Source organism: Scyliorhinus torazame, chromosome 11 (assembly GCF_047496885.1).
Source record: "Scyliorhinus torazame isolate Kashiwa2021f chromosome 11, sScyTor2.1, whole genome shotgun sequence".
NCBI lineage: Eukaryota > Metazoa > Chordata > Chondrichthyes > Carcharhiniformes > Scyliorhinidae > Scyliorhinus > Scyliorhinus torazame.
In genome coordinates, this window is record NC_092717.1 from 114,079,012 (window position 1) to 114,094,093 (window position 15,082).

Genomic DNA, 15,082 nt, shown 5'->3' on the forward strand with positions numbered 1-15,082 from the left:
GACTGTGGTCACAATTGTTAATCCACACAGGAAGCTACAATTTGCACCAACTCCAATTAAAAAACATTTGCATGTACCCACCTGCTATCAAAGGACAGAGACTAACAATAACAGGTTTTCCTCTCCCTATTGGTGCATTGACGTAGTCCAAGAATTCAGCATCAGGACTGCAGGCGTAGAGGTTAGCCACTTTGCACGTGTCCATCACAGATCCACCTCCAACAGCTACATATGCATCAAACTGTTCTTGCCGAGCAAATGTAATTGCTTCATTGAAGCTAGTAACATTTCAAAGAGTACAGAATGACCAACTCAAAGCAAAACAGTATGTCAGAATAATACATTTTGAAAGATTAAACCCATGAGACATCTTCTTTAATTGTTTAAAAAAGGTGAGCTATGGGCAAATGCTGATTGTAATGAGCCTTAGAGATCAGAAAGGTTCCAGGTTTAATTTGTGCTGAAATAGATGATCTCAACAAAACACAATCAGCCTCGTATATATTCATTCACCTCATCTCCTCTGGAGATCTTCCCTCCACAGCCTCTAACCTCATAGACCCCAACCTTGAACAACCCACTCTTACATTCTTCCTAAAATCCACCAAAGAGGATCGCCCTGGTAGACCCATCATTTCAGCATGTTGCTGCTCCACTGAACTAATTTCTTCCTATTTTGACTCTACTTTCTTTCCCTATTCAGTTCCTTCCCACCTGCGTCCGTGACTCTTCCAATGCCCTACATCATTTTAACAGTTCCTGGCCCTAGCTCGTCATCTTGGATGTGCAGTCTCTCTACACATCCACTTGGATGGACTGAAGAGCTCTATGCTTCTTCCTTGAATGGAGGCCCAATTTCCAGCTTCTCCGCCTGGCTAAACCTGTTTTCACATGAATAATTTATCCTTCAACTCGACTCGCATTATTCAAATAAAAGGTGTTATTATGGGTACTCACATGGGTCCCACACCTGCCAGTTTGTGGAACATTGCTTTCAGTCCCACTTAGGCCCTGTCCCTCATCTCCTTTTTCTGATACATTGATGATTGCATCAGTGTCATTTCCTATTTTGACCTGAACTGGAAAATGTTCATCAACTTTGCTTCCAAGTTATATCCTCTCTCATATTCACACGATCCATCTCTGATTCTTCCCTCCCTTGACTTCTCTGTCTCTTGTTTTGGGCATAGGCTATAAACAGATATTTAATATAAGCTCACCGACTCCCACAGCTACCTTGACTACACTTTCTTACACACACCTTCCTGTAAGGTCTCTGTTTCCTTATACCATCTCCGTCATCTCTATTCTAATGATTAACTATCCATACCAGCCCTTCCAACATGTCTTCCTTTTCCCTGAACCAAGAATTCCCCCTATTGTGGTTAATCTCAAATGTGTTTGTTCTTTTTCCTGCACTTCTGCCCTCACCCCTTCCCGTCCCTCCCAAAAGCATGGTGGGGTTCCCTTGTCTTCACTATCCACCCCACCGGTCCGCTTCCGTCATATCCAGCATGATGCCTCCGTCAAACATTTATTTCCCTCTCCTCCCCTTTCAGCATATCAAAGAAACTGTTACGTCAACAACACTCTCGTCCACACCTCCTTTACCTACCGCATCTTTTCATGCAAGTGTAGGAGATGCAACCCCTGCCTTTTTACACTTTCCCTTCTAACTGTCCAAGGCTCCAAAATACACCTTCCATGTGAAATAGTGATCTACTTGCACTTCTTTCAATGTTGAATACTGTATATGCTCTTTACAAAGTGGTCTCCTCTACAGACTGGGTAACCGTTTTGTGGAACAACTCCATTCATTCTGCAAGTGTCATCTCGAGCTTCAATTCTCATTTCAGTACTCCACCTTTCTCCCACTCTGACCTTTCTGTCCTTTGCCTGCTACAGTGTTCCAATGAAATTCAATGCCTCCCTGCTCCCATTTTGTTTCATGTTTCTTTGCTGGTTTGTTTCTTTTTTCACACTGCTCTTACTTCCTTTAGTCTACATATACACAACAGTTATTCTGTTATTCTTCCAGTAACATCTTATGTCCTATTACCACTCTTATTGGCCTTGAACCATGAACTTCTGCATCTTCTGTTGCCAATCTAATACGGATCTTCCGCTTTGTTCTTCTCCCCACTCTTTCACTTGCCCTGAACCATTTTTAACTTCTGCCAGTTCTGATTAAAGTTCACAGACCTGAAATGTCAACTCTATTTCTCTCTATCCATTGGAGCTGTCTGACCTGCTGAGCATTCCAGCATTTTCTGTTTTTATTTCAGACTTGCAGCATCCGCTAAATTTTGCTTTTATGTTTTGTGTCAAATATATTCAGTAGAGGGCGGCAGATGGCGCAGTGGTTAGCACTGGGACTGCAGCACTGAGGACCCGGGTTCGAATCCTGGCCCTGGGTCACTGTCTGTGTGGAGTTTGCACATTCTCCCCATGTCTGCGTGGGTTTCACCCCCACAACCCAAAGATGTGCAGGTTAGGTGGATTGGCCACGCTAAATTGCCCCTTAATTGGAGAAAAAAATAATTGGGTATTCTAAATTTATATTAAAAAATATATATTCAGTAGGATCAGCAGGAGTTTCTATACCAGTTACTATACAGAGACTGTAAACATAAAGTAATGTATGGACGTCAGGACTGGCAGCGCATCTTCGACAACTATCAAGACTTATCAATGAAGAAAAGGCATTTTGGTGCATTTTGCCAGTACACAAGGAATTGAATCGCGGTAATGATCACTATTTTCAGGATCATCACATTCCAGGGAATATTTTTATTATTCCACTCCACCCCAAATACCTATTTGCTGGCTAGCTACACAGACCTGTTGGCTGGTCCTATCCTGTATATGACCCTCTGATTCTGCTCCATCCCAATCTATTTGCCTGGGTTAAGTCTTATTATTAATCTTGAATTAGAGGGAGCCTGCATTGGATCTTAGGGTCAGGATAGGAATACTATAACATAGAATTACTTTGAATACACAGCTATACACAGGCTACTCAGGCAAGTCAGTCAGAATGATTCACCTGAGGAAGGAGCAGCGCTCCGAAAGCTCATGACTCCAAACAAACCTGTTGGGCTTTAACCTGGTGTTGTAAGACTTCTTACTGTGCCCACCCCAGTCCAACGCTGGCATCTCCACATAATGCCAATCAGTTAAAGTGGAGCCCGCCCCATTGGTAACAGAAATAAAGAGGCTGGAGTGGCAATTTTGTTAGTCTTGGCATAAGTAAGTCACTGGGGTGGATTCAAAGGAAAGGAAGTTGCTACACGGACCTTTGTTTGAGCTCCCTGTTGCCTGCCCACAATAAGCCACAGAAGCTGCAGTTTCATGGGTGGACACAGAGGAAACCTGTTGAGGACATGGGCCTGATTTGAAGCAGCAGGCAGGAGGTAGAAGCAAGGAATGGGTGCGATGAGCTAAATCCTCATCAAGGTGGTGAAACATCCGCCTTACTGCCCAAATTGTTGTTATTAGCCATTGTCTGGAGGAGAATCCAAATCATCATACCAGTCATTGCATAGAGGAATGTTTATATTATGGAGTCTGTCTAAATGTGACAAGATAGCATGCCCTAAAAGTGTCAAAGCCACTCTTTTAAAAAAAGTATTAATTTTAAGTATTTTTAAAAAATTGACAGATTGCTAATAGTGTAATCACAATATTAGGGATGCCACCAATATTACTAAGGTTTAGCTCTTTAAAAATGCTCTCCCAATGAGTTGTTGCTCACCTTCCATCTGTTGGTTCCACTCTGACCTTGTCAAACACTTTAAAGTTCACTCCATTCTTAACCAATGAATTCAGGACAGCGTTGACAGGAGGGAGCTTGGCTACATTTTTGTCAGTCATGACACAAACGTTTCTGGCACCAATGTTCTGAAGATCCTATAGAAATATCAAAAGCTGTAAGTTTTAATTTGAAAAACATGCAAACAGCAAACAACCAATTACAACAACTATGTATTTCTTCCATTGATAGAATAGGAATTGCTAGTAGTAAAAAAGGCCAAGGCTCCAAGTTCACCTTCTATCATCCTGTGGTGACATGATTTGACTTCTTTTATTTGTTATATATTGCTCAGGGTGATCATGCCAGTTTGTTTAATGAATAGCTGACTGACAAATCAATGTTGATGTCATTGAATGAATAAGGACTTCCTTCTGTACTGAACACATGGTCCTCGATATTAAAATAAAGATGGCTTCAAAGGTGGGGAAGATGTGGAATAACATGGGTAAAACCTGGAAGTCAACACAAAAGTTCTGCAATGACAATTCAAGCACAGTGGGCTAAGACAGTGGGCACAGAGCAAGACCAGCAGCACGGGTTCAATTTCCGTTCCAGCCTCCCCGAACAGGCGACGGAATGTGGCGACTAGGAGTTTTTCATAGTAACTTCATTGAAGCCTACTTGTGACAATAAGTGATTATTATTATTATTAACTTTGACTTCCACATTTTGTGTCTCTCAGCTGCATAATGGTTGTGATGTATACCCACATGATACAGCCTCAGTGTACGGAAACTGGTGTGTGTTCAGGAAGGAAGGTGGACACCATGCATCAATCAGATATAATGATACATCTATACAATTACTCCTGGGTGCAGGACAGACGTACTCATTTCTGAAATGGAAGAAACTGATGACTCTCAGCAAAATAGGCTAGGCTGGAGCAAACTGAGGAGGTGAGCAGTGGGCGCGTTGTCTCCATGTCTTGGATGCAGTACAGGAAGCAGTTTAACGATCTGATTAGAGGGCAGCACGGTGACGCAGTGGGTTAGCCTTGCTGCCTCATGGTGCCGAGGTCCCAAGTTCGATCCTGGCTCTGGGTCACTGTCCGTGTGGAGTTTGCACATTCTCAAAGAACAAAGAAAAGTACAGCACAGGAACAGGAGCTTTGGCCCTCCAAGCATGCGCCGACCATGATGCCCGTCTGAACTAAAATCTTCTACACTTCCGGGGTCCGTATCCCTATACTCCCATCATATTCATGTATTTGTCAAGATGTCCCTCAAACATCACTATCGTCTCTGCTTCCACCACCTCCTCCGGCAGCAAGTTCTAGGCACCCACTACCATCTGTATAAAAAACCTTACCTCGTACATCTCCTCTAAACCTTGCCCCTCGCACCTTAAACCTATGCCCCCGTAATTGACCCCTCTACCCTGGGAAAAAGTCTCTGACTATCCACTCTGTCTATGCCCCTCATAATTTTGTAGACCACTATCAGGTCACCCCTCAACCTCCTTCGTTCCAGTGAGAACAAACCAAGTTTAATCAACCTCTCCTCATAGCTAATGCCCTCCATACCAGGCAACATCCTGGTGAATCTCTTCTGCACCCTCTCTAAAGCCTCCACGCCTTTTATGACATAGCCGGTTCTGTATCCATCTTGCCAGCTTAGCTCTGATCCCGTGTGACTTCACCTTTTGTACTAGTATTCCGAGAGGGACCTTGTCAAAGGCCTTACTGAAGTCCAAATAGACAACATCCACTGCTGTACCTGCATCAATCATCTTTGTGACCTCCTCGAAAAACTCTGTCTAGTTAGTGAGACACGACCTCCCTTCACAAAACCGTGCTGCCTCTCGCTAATACGATCACTTGCTTCCGAATGGGAATAGATCCTGTTCTCTCCAGTAATTTCCCGACCACTGACGTAAGGCTCACCGGCCTGTAGTTCCCTGGATTATCCTTGCTACCCCTCTTAAACAACGGAACAACCTTGACTATTCTCCAGTCCTCCGGGTCATTGGCTATTCTCCCTGTGTTTGCGTGGGTTTTGCCCCCACAACCCAAAGATGTGCAGGGTAGGTGGATTGGCCATGCTAAATTGCCCCTTAATTGAAAAAAAAAAAATGAATGGGGCACTCTAAATTTTTTTTTTTAATGAGTTGATCAGGCCAGGAAAAGTGAGTAATTTGCTGATTCATCCCCATCCTTTCACTCTGTTCTGTTAAGTATTCTCCATCACATCACTCTTCACACCACTTAAACTTTCATCAGCACCCAGCCATCACCATGTCTCCACTTCATCACCTCACCTTCCCCATCCAGCACCGCCATTCAACTCAATCCATTGGGTGACCTTCACTCACTCACAAATCTTTTTTTTCACCTTGTAGAAGAGAGTGCAAAATGCAAGAGAAATGTCTGGAGGTTGGCTGCCACAAGTAGTCCAGCTAACAGATGTAGAGGGGATAAGTGGCAGAATTGCATCTCTTTCAGCCAGAGATAAAGCCACAGGAAGCTTGCAGATAACTGGTGACAGGCCCAGGTACGACATACGGAAAGCCATCAGGGATGCAAAAAGACAATACCGCATCAAACTAGAATCCCAGGCCAACGACACTAACCCATGACGACTATGGCAGGGCCTACACAAGATCACAGGCTACAAAGCAAGGCCAGGCAGAATATCAGGGGCTGGGGCATCCCTACTCGATGATCTGAACAAGTTCTATGCCCACTTTGAGCAGTCAGCCAATACATCAGTGCCACCCGCCCCAACAGACCTGGACACACCCATATCATCTATTACAGCCTCAGAAGTAAGCTGCCTTCTTGAAAGTGAATCCGCAGAAAGCGACGGGCCCCGACGGAGTCCCTGGGTGAGCATTCAGAGCCTGCGTAGACCAGCTGGCAAGTGTATTCGCGGAAATCTTTAACACCTCACTCCTCCGCTCTGAGGTCCCCACCTCCTTCAAGAAGGCCACCATAATACCAGTACCAAAGAAGAACAAGATAGCCTGCCTCAATGTCAACCGACTGGTGACCCTGAAGTCTGTTATCATAGAACATAGAACATAGAACGATACAGCACAGTACAGGCCCTTCGGCCCACGATGTTGCACCAAAACAAAAGCCATCTAACCTACACTATGCCATTATCATCCATATGTTTATCCAATAAACTTTTAAATGCCCTCAATGTTGGCGAGTTCACTACTGTAGCAGGTTGGGCATTCCACAGCCTCACTACTCTTTGCGTAAAGAACCTACCTCTGACCTCTGTCCTATATCTATTACCCCTCAGTTTAAAGCTATGTCCCCTCGTGCCAGCCATTTCCATCCACGGGAGAAGGCTCTCATTGTCCACCCTATCCAACCCCCATGAAATGCTTCGAGCTAGTCATGAGACGGATCAATGCCAGCCTCCCAGACGGTCTCAATCCATTGCAGTTCGCCTATCACCGCAACCGGTCCACAGCAGATGCTATATCCCTGGCTCTACAATCAACACTCGAACACCTCGACAACAAGGACACCTATGTAAGGCTGCTGTTCATAGACTAAAGCTCCGCCTTCAACACCATTATCCCGACAAGCCTAATAACCAAACTCTGCAATCTTGGACTTGACCCCTCCCTGTGCAGCTGGGTCCTTGACTTCCTCACCAACAGACTGCAATCTGTCAGGATAGGCAACAGCACCTCCTCCATAATGGTCCTCAACACCGGGGCCCCGCAAGGATGTGTGCTCAGTCCTCTACTGTACTCCCTATCCACACATGACTGTGTGGCTAGATTTAACTCCAACTCAATCTATAAGCTTCCTGATGGTATGACTATGGTGGGCCGTATCTCAAACAACGGCAAATCAGACAGACTACAGGAGGGAGATAAATCACTTGATTGCAATGTGTACCAAAAACAACCTCTCTCTAAATGTCAGAAAGACCAAGGAACTGACCATCGACTTCAGGAAGCGTAGCACGACACACACTCCGGTCTGCATCAATGGCTCCGAAGTGGAAATGGTCGATAGCTTTAAGTTCCTGGGGGGGTCACCATCACCAACAGTCTGTCATGGTTCACTCACGTTGATGCAACAGTTAAGAAAGCCCAACAACGTCTCTCGTTCCTACGGAAGCTAAAGAAATTTGGCTTGTCTGCATCGACTCTCACAAACTTCTACAGATGTGCGATAGAGAGCATCCTATCCGGCTGCATCACAGCCCGGTATGGCAACTGCTCGGTCCAAGATCGCAAGAAACTGCAGACTGTGGTGACTTCAGCCCAACACATCACACAATGTGTCACCCCCACATTGATTCAGTATACACCTCCCACTGCCTCATGAAGGCAGACAGCATTATCAGAAACCCCTCCCACCCAGGCATTGCCTTCTTCCAGACCCTTCCATCAGGCAGAAGATACAGAAGTCTGAAGACCTGCACATCCCGACATAGGAACAGCTTCTTCCCCACAGCTGCTAGACTCCTCAATGACTCCCCCTCGGACTGATCTGTTCCCTGTAAGAACACTATCCAAGACACCCTATGCTGCTCTTGCTCATGTATTTTCTTTGTTTGGCCCCTTGTTCCGCACTGTAACCAATCATTGTTTGTCGATGTACCATTTGTCAATGTTCTCTGTTGATTATTCTTTTTGGCTACTATGTACGTACTGTGTACGTTCCCTTGGCCGCAGAAAAATACTTTTCACTGTACTTCGGTAAATGTGACACTAAATCAAATCAATTATTGATCATCATCAGAATTACAAATGTCTCGGATACACATGCTGACTTTATTTAATCAATGACTGAACTATGGAGTATGATCTCCAAGATTGTGAATCTGCTATGAATAAATTATAGTCCTTTCTTTTGTCTTCCAGAGCCTTCATGCTTGATGCAGGACATCCATGTAGATGAATTCTCAGAGAATTCCATTTCTTCTTAGGGTGCACCATCACAGAGTGCACAGCCTTTCACCAGTGCAGATACACTTCAATGGATTCACTTTGACATTTCATTAGGTTTTCACCTCGTGATTTACACTTTACAAGTGAGCAGTAGCAAACACTGGCAACAGGGACAACTGTGGAGTGCCTTCTGCTCAGCAGGACACTGATGCTAAATCCAGAGGACTACTGGCGAGAAGGAGAATGCTAGAGGTGCAAAAGAGGCTTAGCCTGGTGGTGGAAACAAACTGCAAGATTTCATTTATTATGTTTCATACAAAGTCAGCCTTTGTGATATTAGGGCAATCCTGACAGCAATGCAAGCAGGAGGTCTTGGTGATAGGTACTCAATTTTCATTCTCTATATTCTCTACATCGAAAGGTGGGCTGTCCTCATCTGGAATACTCTCAGCTTCATAATGTTGGGAAGGATGCCACACACCACTATTATTCTGGACACCCTCACTGGTGAGTATTAAAGAACGCCTCCAGGCCTGTCAAGGCATTTGAAGTGCATCATCAACATTCTAAAGTTTGCTCTGTGAGGCCACAGGTCATGTAGCTCTCATTGTTCCACTCCTGTACTCTACTGATGGGGTTCTTCACTGGTGCCAAGAGGATAAAGGGGGTATTCCTTGGGTGGGACCACCAGGTTTGCTGAATATTTCCCCGGAGAAAATGGCAGCAAGGCATTCACTAAAGCCCTTAACCCCAAATTAACCCAACTCCATCAACACCCATACAGCCTCCGCATCCCTACACCACCCTTTTCCGCATTCGCTGGCCAATAATAATATATCAGGCTCACAAAACTCGTAAAATTCAGACTTCCAAAGCCGGGCCCAATCCGAGCTACCTGCACCCCAGATAACCCAAATGGTAAGGCGCCTTACTCGTCTGCATGCATCCAATCACTGTCTGGACCTCCTCTACCCCCAATGGCTCCTCCAGCCCTTCCTCGTCCTCTTCCTCTATCTTAGGACATATTTATATGTTATCCCCCTCTAGTGCTGTAACTTATAGTAGATAATAAATCAAATTGCATCTACAACGTCTTTGGGGTGAGGTTACTCGCGTACGTTCTGTCCACCTCCAACTTCTCTCCCACCAACTGTTGCCATTCTTCCCTTGCCTCCCTATTCACCTGTGCCTTGTGCGAGATTATCTCCCCTCTCATCGCCGCCTTCAGGGCTTCATGATAGCACAAGTGTATAGCACTGTGGCTTCACAGCGCAAGGGTCCCAGGTTCGATTCCCCGCTGGGTCACTGTCTGTGCGGAGTTTACACATTCTCCCCGTGTCTGCGTGGGTTTCCTCTGGGTGCTCCGGTTTCCTCCCACAATCCAAAGACGTGCAGGTTAGATGGATTGGTCATGATAAATTGCCCTTAGTGACCAAAAAGGATTAGGAGGGATTATTGGGTTACGGGGATAGGGTGGAAGTGAGGGCTTAAATGGGTCGGTGCCGACTCGATGGGCCAATGGCCTCCTTCTGCACAGTATGTATGTTCTAAGTTCCTCCCACAGCGCCAAGGGCAACACCTCTGCACTCTTGTTAAACTCCACATACTCATCAATCACCCTGGCCACCTTCACACAAAATCCCAAATCTGCTAACAGCCCCACATCCAAACTCCATGCTGGCCGCTGGGCCAGCCCCACCTCCAAGACCATATCCACCAGGTGCGGAGTGTGGTCTGAAATCACTATTACGGAATACTCCGCTTTCCTCACACCTGGCAGCAGAGACCTCCCCATCAGAAAAAAGTCGATATGCGACTACATGTTATGTAGTGGAGAAAAAAAAAAGAGAATTCCCTGTCTCCAGGGTGCAAATCCACCACGGATCCGCTCCACCCATCTCCTTCATGAACACCACCAGTATCTTCGCTACTCCCAAAGGAGCCAACAACTTTGGCTTAGATCGATCCAACTTAAGGTTCAGAACGCAATTTAAATCTCCCCCATAATCAACTGGTGCGTGTCCATGTCTGGTATGGCCGCCAGCATCCCCTACATGAACGCTACGTCGTCCCAGTTTGATGCATATATGCTCACTATAATCACCGGCTTACCCTCCAATGTCCCCGTAACTATGATATACCTGGCACTATGGTCCGCTACCGCCTTCCCCACCTCAAACCAAACTCTTTTATTAATTAGTATCGCCACTGCGCAGGCTCTGCTGTCAAAGCCTAAGTGGAACATCTGACTCACCCAGCCCTTAAGGAGCCTAATCTGGTCCCTCACCCGCAAGTGGGTCTCTTGCAAAAGTACCACATCAGCCCTCAAACTCTTCAAATGCAAGAAAACTCTTGCTCGCTTCACTGAGCCTCCCAACCCCAGCACATTCCACCGAAGCAATCGAACCAAGGGCCTCTCACCCCTCCCCCTTTCAAGTCAGCCATTTCCACCACACGGGAATTTCCTCTACATCCCCCATAATTCTAAAACCAGAGACCCCCAAGATGGCAACCAGTCCCACCTCCTGATGGGACAAAGAATAACACCCCCCCCCCCCATCACCATCAACACTCTACTCCCTCCCCACCCCCAATCCCAGAAATCCCCCATCCACTTCCTCTCGAATCAACATTTCTTACCTCCAACTTCTTCCCCCCCCACTATTCACACCTTCTAGGCTCATCAAAACCTGCCCAAACAGGTCTAGCAAGCCGCAGTCCCTCCCCAACTTGCTCCCGTTCACTAACCAACCTCAGCCCGTTACCGAGGTAGACCCCCGCCAGAGCCTTTGGCTTAGATCGATCCAACTTAAGGTTCAGAACGCAATTTAAATCTCCCCCATAATCAACTGGTGCGTGTCCATGTCTGGACACAATCCAAGAAAGAGAGAAACTAAAATCCATTCCACCACACCCAAGAGCCGAAACTCCCGCCACCCACTCCCTTAACCCTGAATCTACCCCACATCCCTTCCCCAACCAAATACTCCATCTAAACCACAAATGGCCTCCAAAAAAAACCACTACAACCCAAAAGGAAAAGCCCCAAACAAACATCAATTTTGATTAACAACAACTCTGTACATCCAAGAAAAAAAGGGGGAAGGAGCGCAGGGAAGAAATAGAACAAATCACACATCTTTGCACCCTTACAACAAATGTCCCCATACAAACCTGTCCCAACCACCAGCAAATTCTCTTGCAAATCCACTCAGTTCAGTCCAAGTCCTTGAGCCTGAATGTAAGCCTTCACTTCCTCTATTGTCTCGAAGAAATGGTCCTTGGCTTTATGTGTAACCCTCAGCCTCACTCGGTACTCCATATCGAACCGCACACCATTCCTAAAAGACGCTGACTTTGCCTTATTAAAGGCCGCCCGCCTCCTTGCCAATTCTGTCGCGACATCTTGATATATTCGAATATTGCTGCCTTCATACTGAATCGCCCAATTCTCCTTGGCCCACTTCAGGACACAAGAGCAGCAGATACCTGGGAACCCCACCACCTAGAGGTTGCCCTCCAAGTCACTCACCACCCTGTCTTGGAAATATATCGCTGCTCCTTCACTGTCGCTGGAGCAACATCCTGTAACTCTCTCCCTATCAGTGGGTGTACCGACACCTCAAGGACTGCAGCGGTTCAAGAAGGCAGCTCACCACCAGCTTCTGAATGGCAACTAGGGATGGGCAATAAATGCTGGCCTAAGGGCAGCACGGTGGCGCAGTGGGTTAGCCCTGCTGCCTCACGGCGCCGAGGTCCCAGGTTCGATCCCGGCTCTAGGTCACAGTCTGTGTGGAGTATTCACCTTCTCCTCGTGTTTGCGTGGGTTTCGTCCCCACAACCCAAAGATGTGCAGGCTAGGTGGATTGGCCACGCTAAACTGCCCCTTAATTGGGCACTCAATGTTTTTAAAAAATAAAATAAATAAATAAATGCTGGCCTAACCAGCGACATCCTGCAAATGAATTTTAAAAAAGGACCCTCTCCTTTGTCCGATAGCTGTGAAAACATGCTATCACCGCTTATGGTGGCTCAATCACCTGTGGTTTTGCCCGGAGCAACCGGTGGGCCTGATCATGCTCGATGGGGGGAGACCTGATCCTCCTCCTCTACCAACTTCAGGAACATCTCCTCGAAATATTCAATCGGCCTCGGACCCTCCACCCCCTCAGGCAACCCCACGATCCTGAGGTTCTGTCGCCTTGAATTATCCTCTGCCGCCATGACCTATTCTCCTAAGTCCTCGAACTTAGCTCTCAGGCCCTTGTTCCTATTCTTCACACTCCGCAGCTCAGTATCCAGCGAGGCCAGCTGAACGCTATGTCATGACAGTGTCTCCTCCACCCTCTTCAACACCTCACCATGCTCCCGCACAGTCTCCATGGTCTTCCTCAAGGCCTCCTTTATTGGGAATAATGGATCATCCACCAATTTTTTCAGGGCCTCCATCATTTCGCTCCCTTGCCTCTCGAACTAATAGCCAAATTCGACAGCCATTAACTCTGTCACCTTGTCCACTGTAATAGGTGTGGCCCCACCCAACAGGCTTGCCTCCATCATCATCAATCCAGCAGGACACCACACCTTACTCAATTCCTCCGAAGAACTGTTGCTCACATCATTCTTTCCAATATTCTTTTTGCGTCTTTTGACATCCTCACATAAAAGGCTCTCAAATGGGACAAAGTTGTCCACTAATTACCCCCAGGAACCAGGTGAAAGGAACCAAAAACGAAGAACTCGAGTGGGACCTACCTTACGTGTGACCTCCTCCTATATGTCGCCACCAGAAGTCCTGAAATCAATGACGTTGACAGCAAGTGGTTTCTGATACTCTAGGCTCTGCGCGGAGTGCGAGTCAACCAAAACATTTCTATTTTCGGTTTCAGGTATGTTTAGCGGGGTCTTTCTTGTTGCTATCCAATGGCACTTTGCCATTTTTTTGGCATCGGAGAGGAACTCCCCATCAAGGTCGACTTAGGTCATTTCTTGCACTGCCGAGCTCCAAACACCTCATCCCGACACTAAGTCGAGCGTGATGAGCCCACTGAATTACGACCTGAATGTTCCTGAGCGTAAAGATCGATTCTAAGTATGATCTGCCACCCCGCAAACCTGCCTGTTCTTCATGCAGGATACCATCGATTCCTGCTTTCAATCTATTGAGGGGCACCATGCTGAGGATCTTGCCAAGTACTGACAGCAGTGTTATGGCCCTTCCAGTTGTTGCAGTCACTGAGGTTCCTTTTCTTTGGCAGCGAGATGTTTACTTCTCACTTCCAGTCATCTGAAATGTCCTCTGCCATCAAGATCTTGTTGGAACAGGCCCGTGAGCTCTGTTGTGATGGTGTTCCAAGATAATGAAGACTGGAAGGCAACAAGACGCTCCCATCACCATCAGGCGACAGATAATCGAAGATGTCAACCATTGCCCATATCAAGGAGGCAAAATCTTCAGGGAGGGCGATGCAGAGGTCAACAGAAGAACACCAGTGGGATGGCATGAATCTCTCTCTGACTTTATTTACTTCCTTCCACAATAAAACATGTGTAATTCTTTTTGCCACCTATATTCGATAGCACTGATGAGATTGATGATTAATTCAACAAAGAACCAAGAGCACTAACATGTCTCTTGCAAAGCTTGTCTGTGGTTCGTTAATACAACAAATCACTAAATTGTCCTCGGAATGTGCTCTGCCTTTTTGTGAAAAAATTATTGCATGAAATTAAAGTAAACTTGCAAAATATAAACCACTTGGACAGAGATAATGAATGATCAAACACACTAATAGGTGTAGTCTACTGACCACCTAATAAAGTTGCCACAGTCCCAGATGACCATAGACTGCTCTTTGAGGGGGAGAGTTGACTGGTGGAGATTCAACCTGAGGATCACCACACCTCAGGCAAGGGGAAAGGTTGAGAAGGCGAGGTCTTCATGAATAACCAGCGGAGGTGGAGGAAGAAATATGCAGACAAATTAGGGAATTGGATATAAAAACATGGAATAATAATCATGTTGAATTTCAATTACCCTGATATTAATTGGTCAGAAGAGGCAATGAGGGTGTGGTAGTCTGTGTTAGGAGGATTATGGTACCTAGTAATGCCGGCAAACCATTGGTGGAGAATGTACTTGTTCCATTGGATAAGCTTGCAAGGCGGGGTACAAGAGCCCGTGCTGCCCCAGCAGTTTTGTTCTGTACCTGCGCTTCTGGGGGAAACATCTAGCGTATTAAAGCCTTCAATTGTCTCCAATCTCGTTTCTGAGGTTATTGATTGTGCATCAATTTAATATGCTAGATTTAAAAGAATGGAGCTCCGAATCAAGCCGGAGTGTCTGCAACTCAGCCCCCACACGGCAAACTCAGCGGCAACCTTCAAGCACTGGCTGGCGTGTTTTAA

The 15,082-nt window shown here is 46.2% G+C and overlaps 1 protein-coding gene across 1 annotated transcript in view; it reads right to left on the reverse strand.

Annotated features, from left to right (window-relative positions):
- Nucleotides 1–15,082, reverse strand: part of adhfe1 (alcohol dehydrogenase iron containing 1) — a 94,175-nt gene that overhangs the window by 59,057 nt on the left and 20,036 nt on the right. The window contains exons 5-6 of the mRNA XM_072467647.1: nucleotides 3,755–3,909; nucleotides 82–278 (exon numbers count right to left, since the gene is read on the reverse strand). Coding sequence (XP_072323748.1) covers nucleotides 82–278; nucleotides 3,755–3,909 — 352 coding nt within the window. The remainder of the gene's footprint in view (nucleotides 1–81; nucleotides 279–3,754; nucleotides 3,910–15,082) is intronic.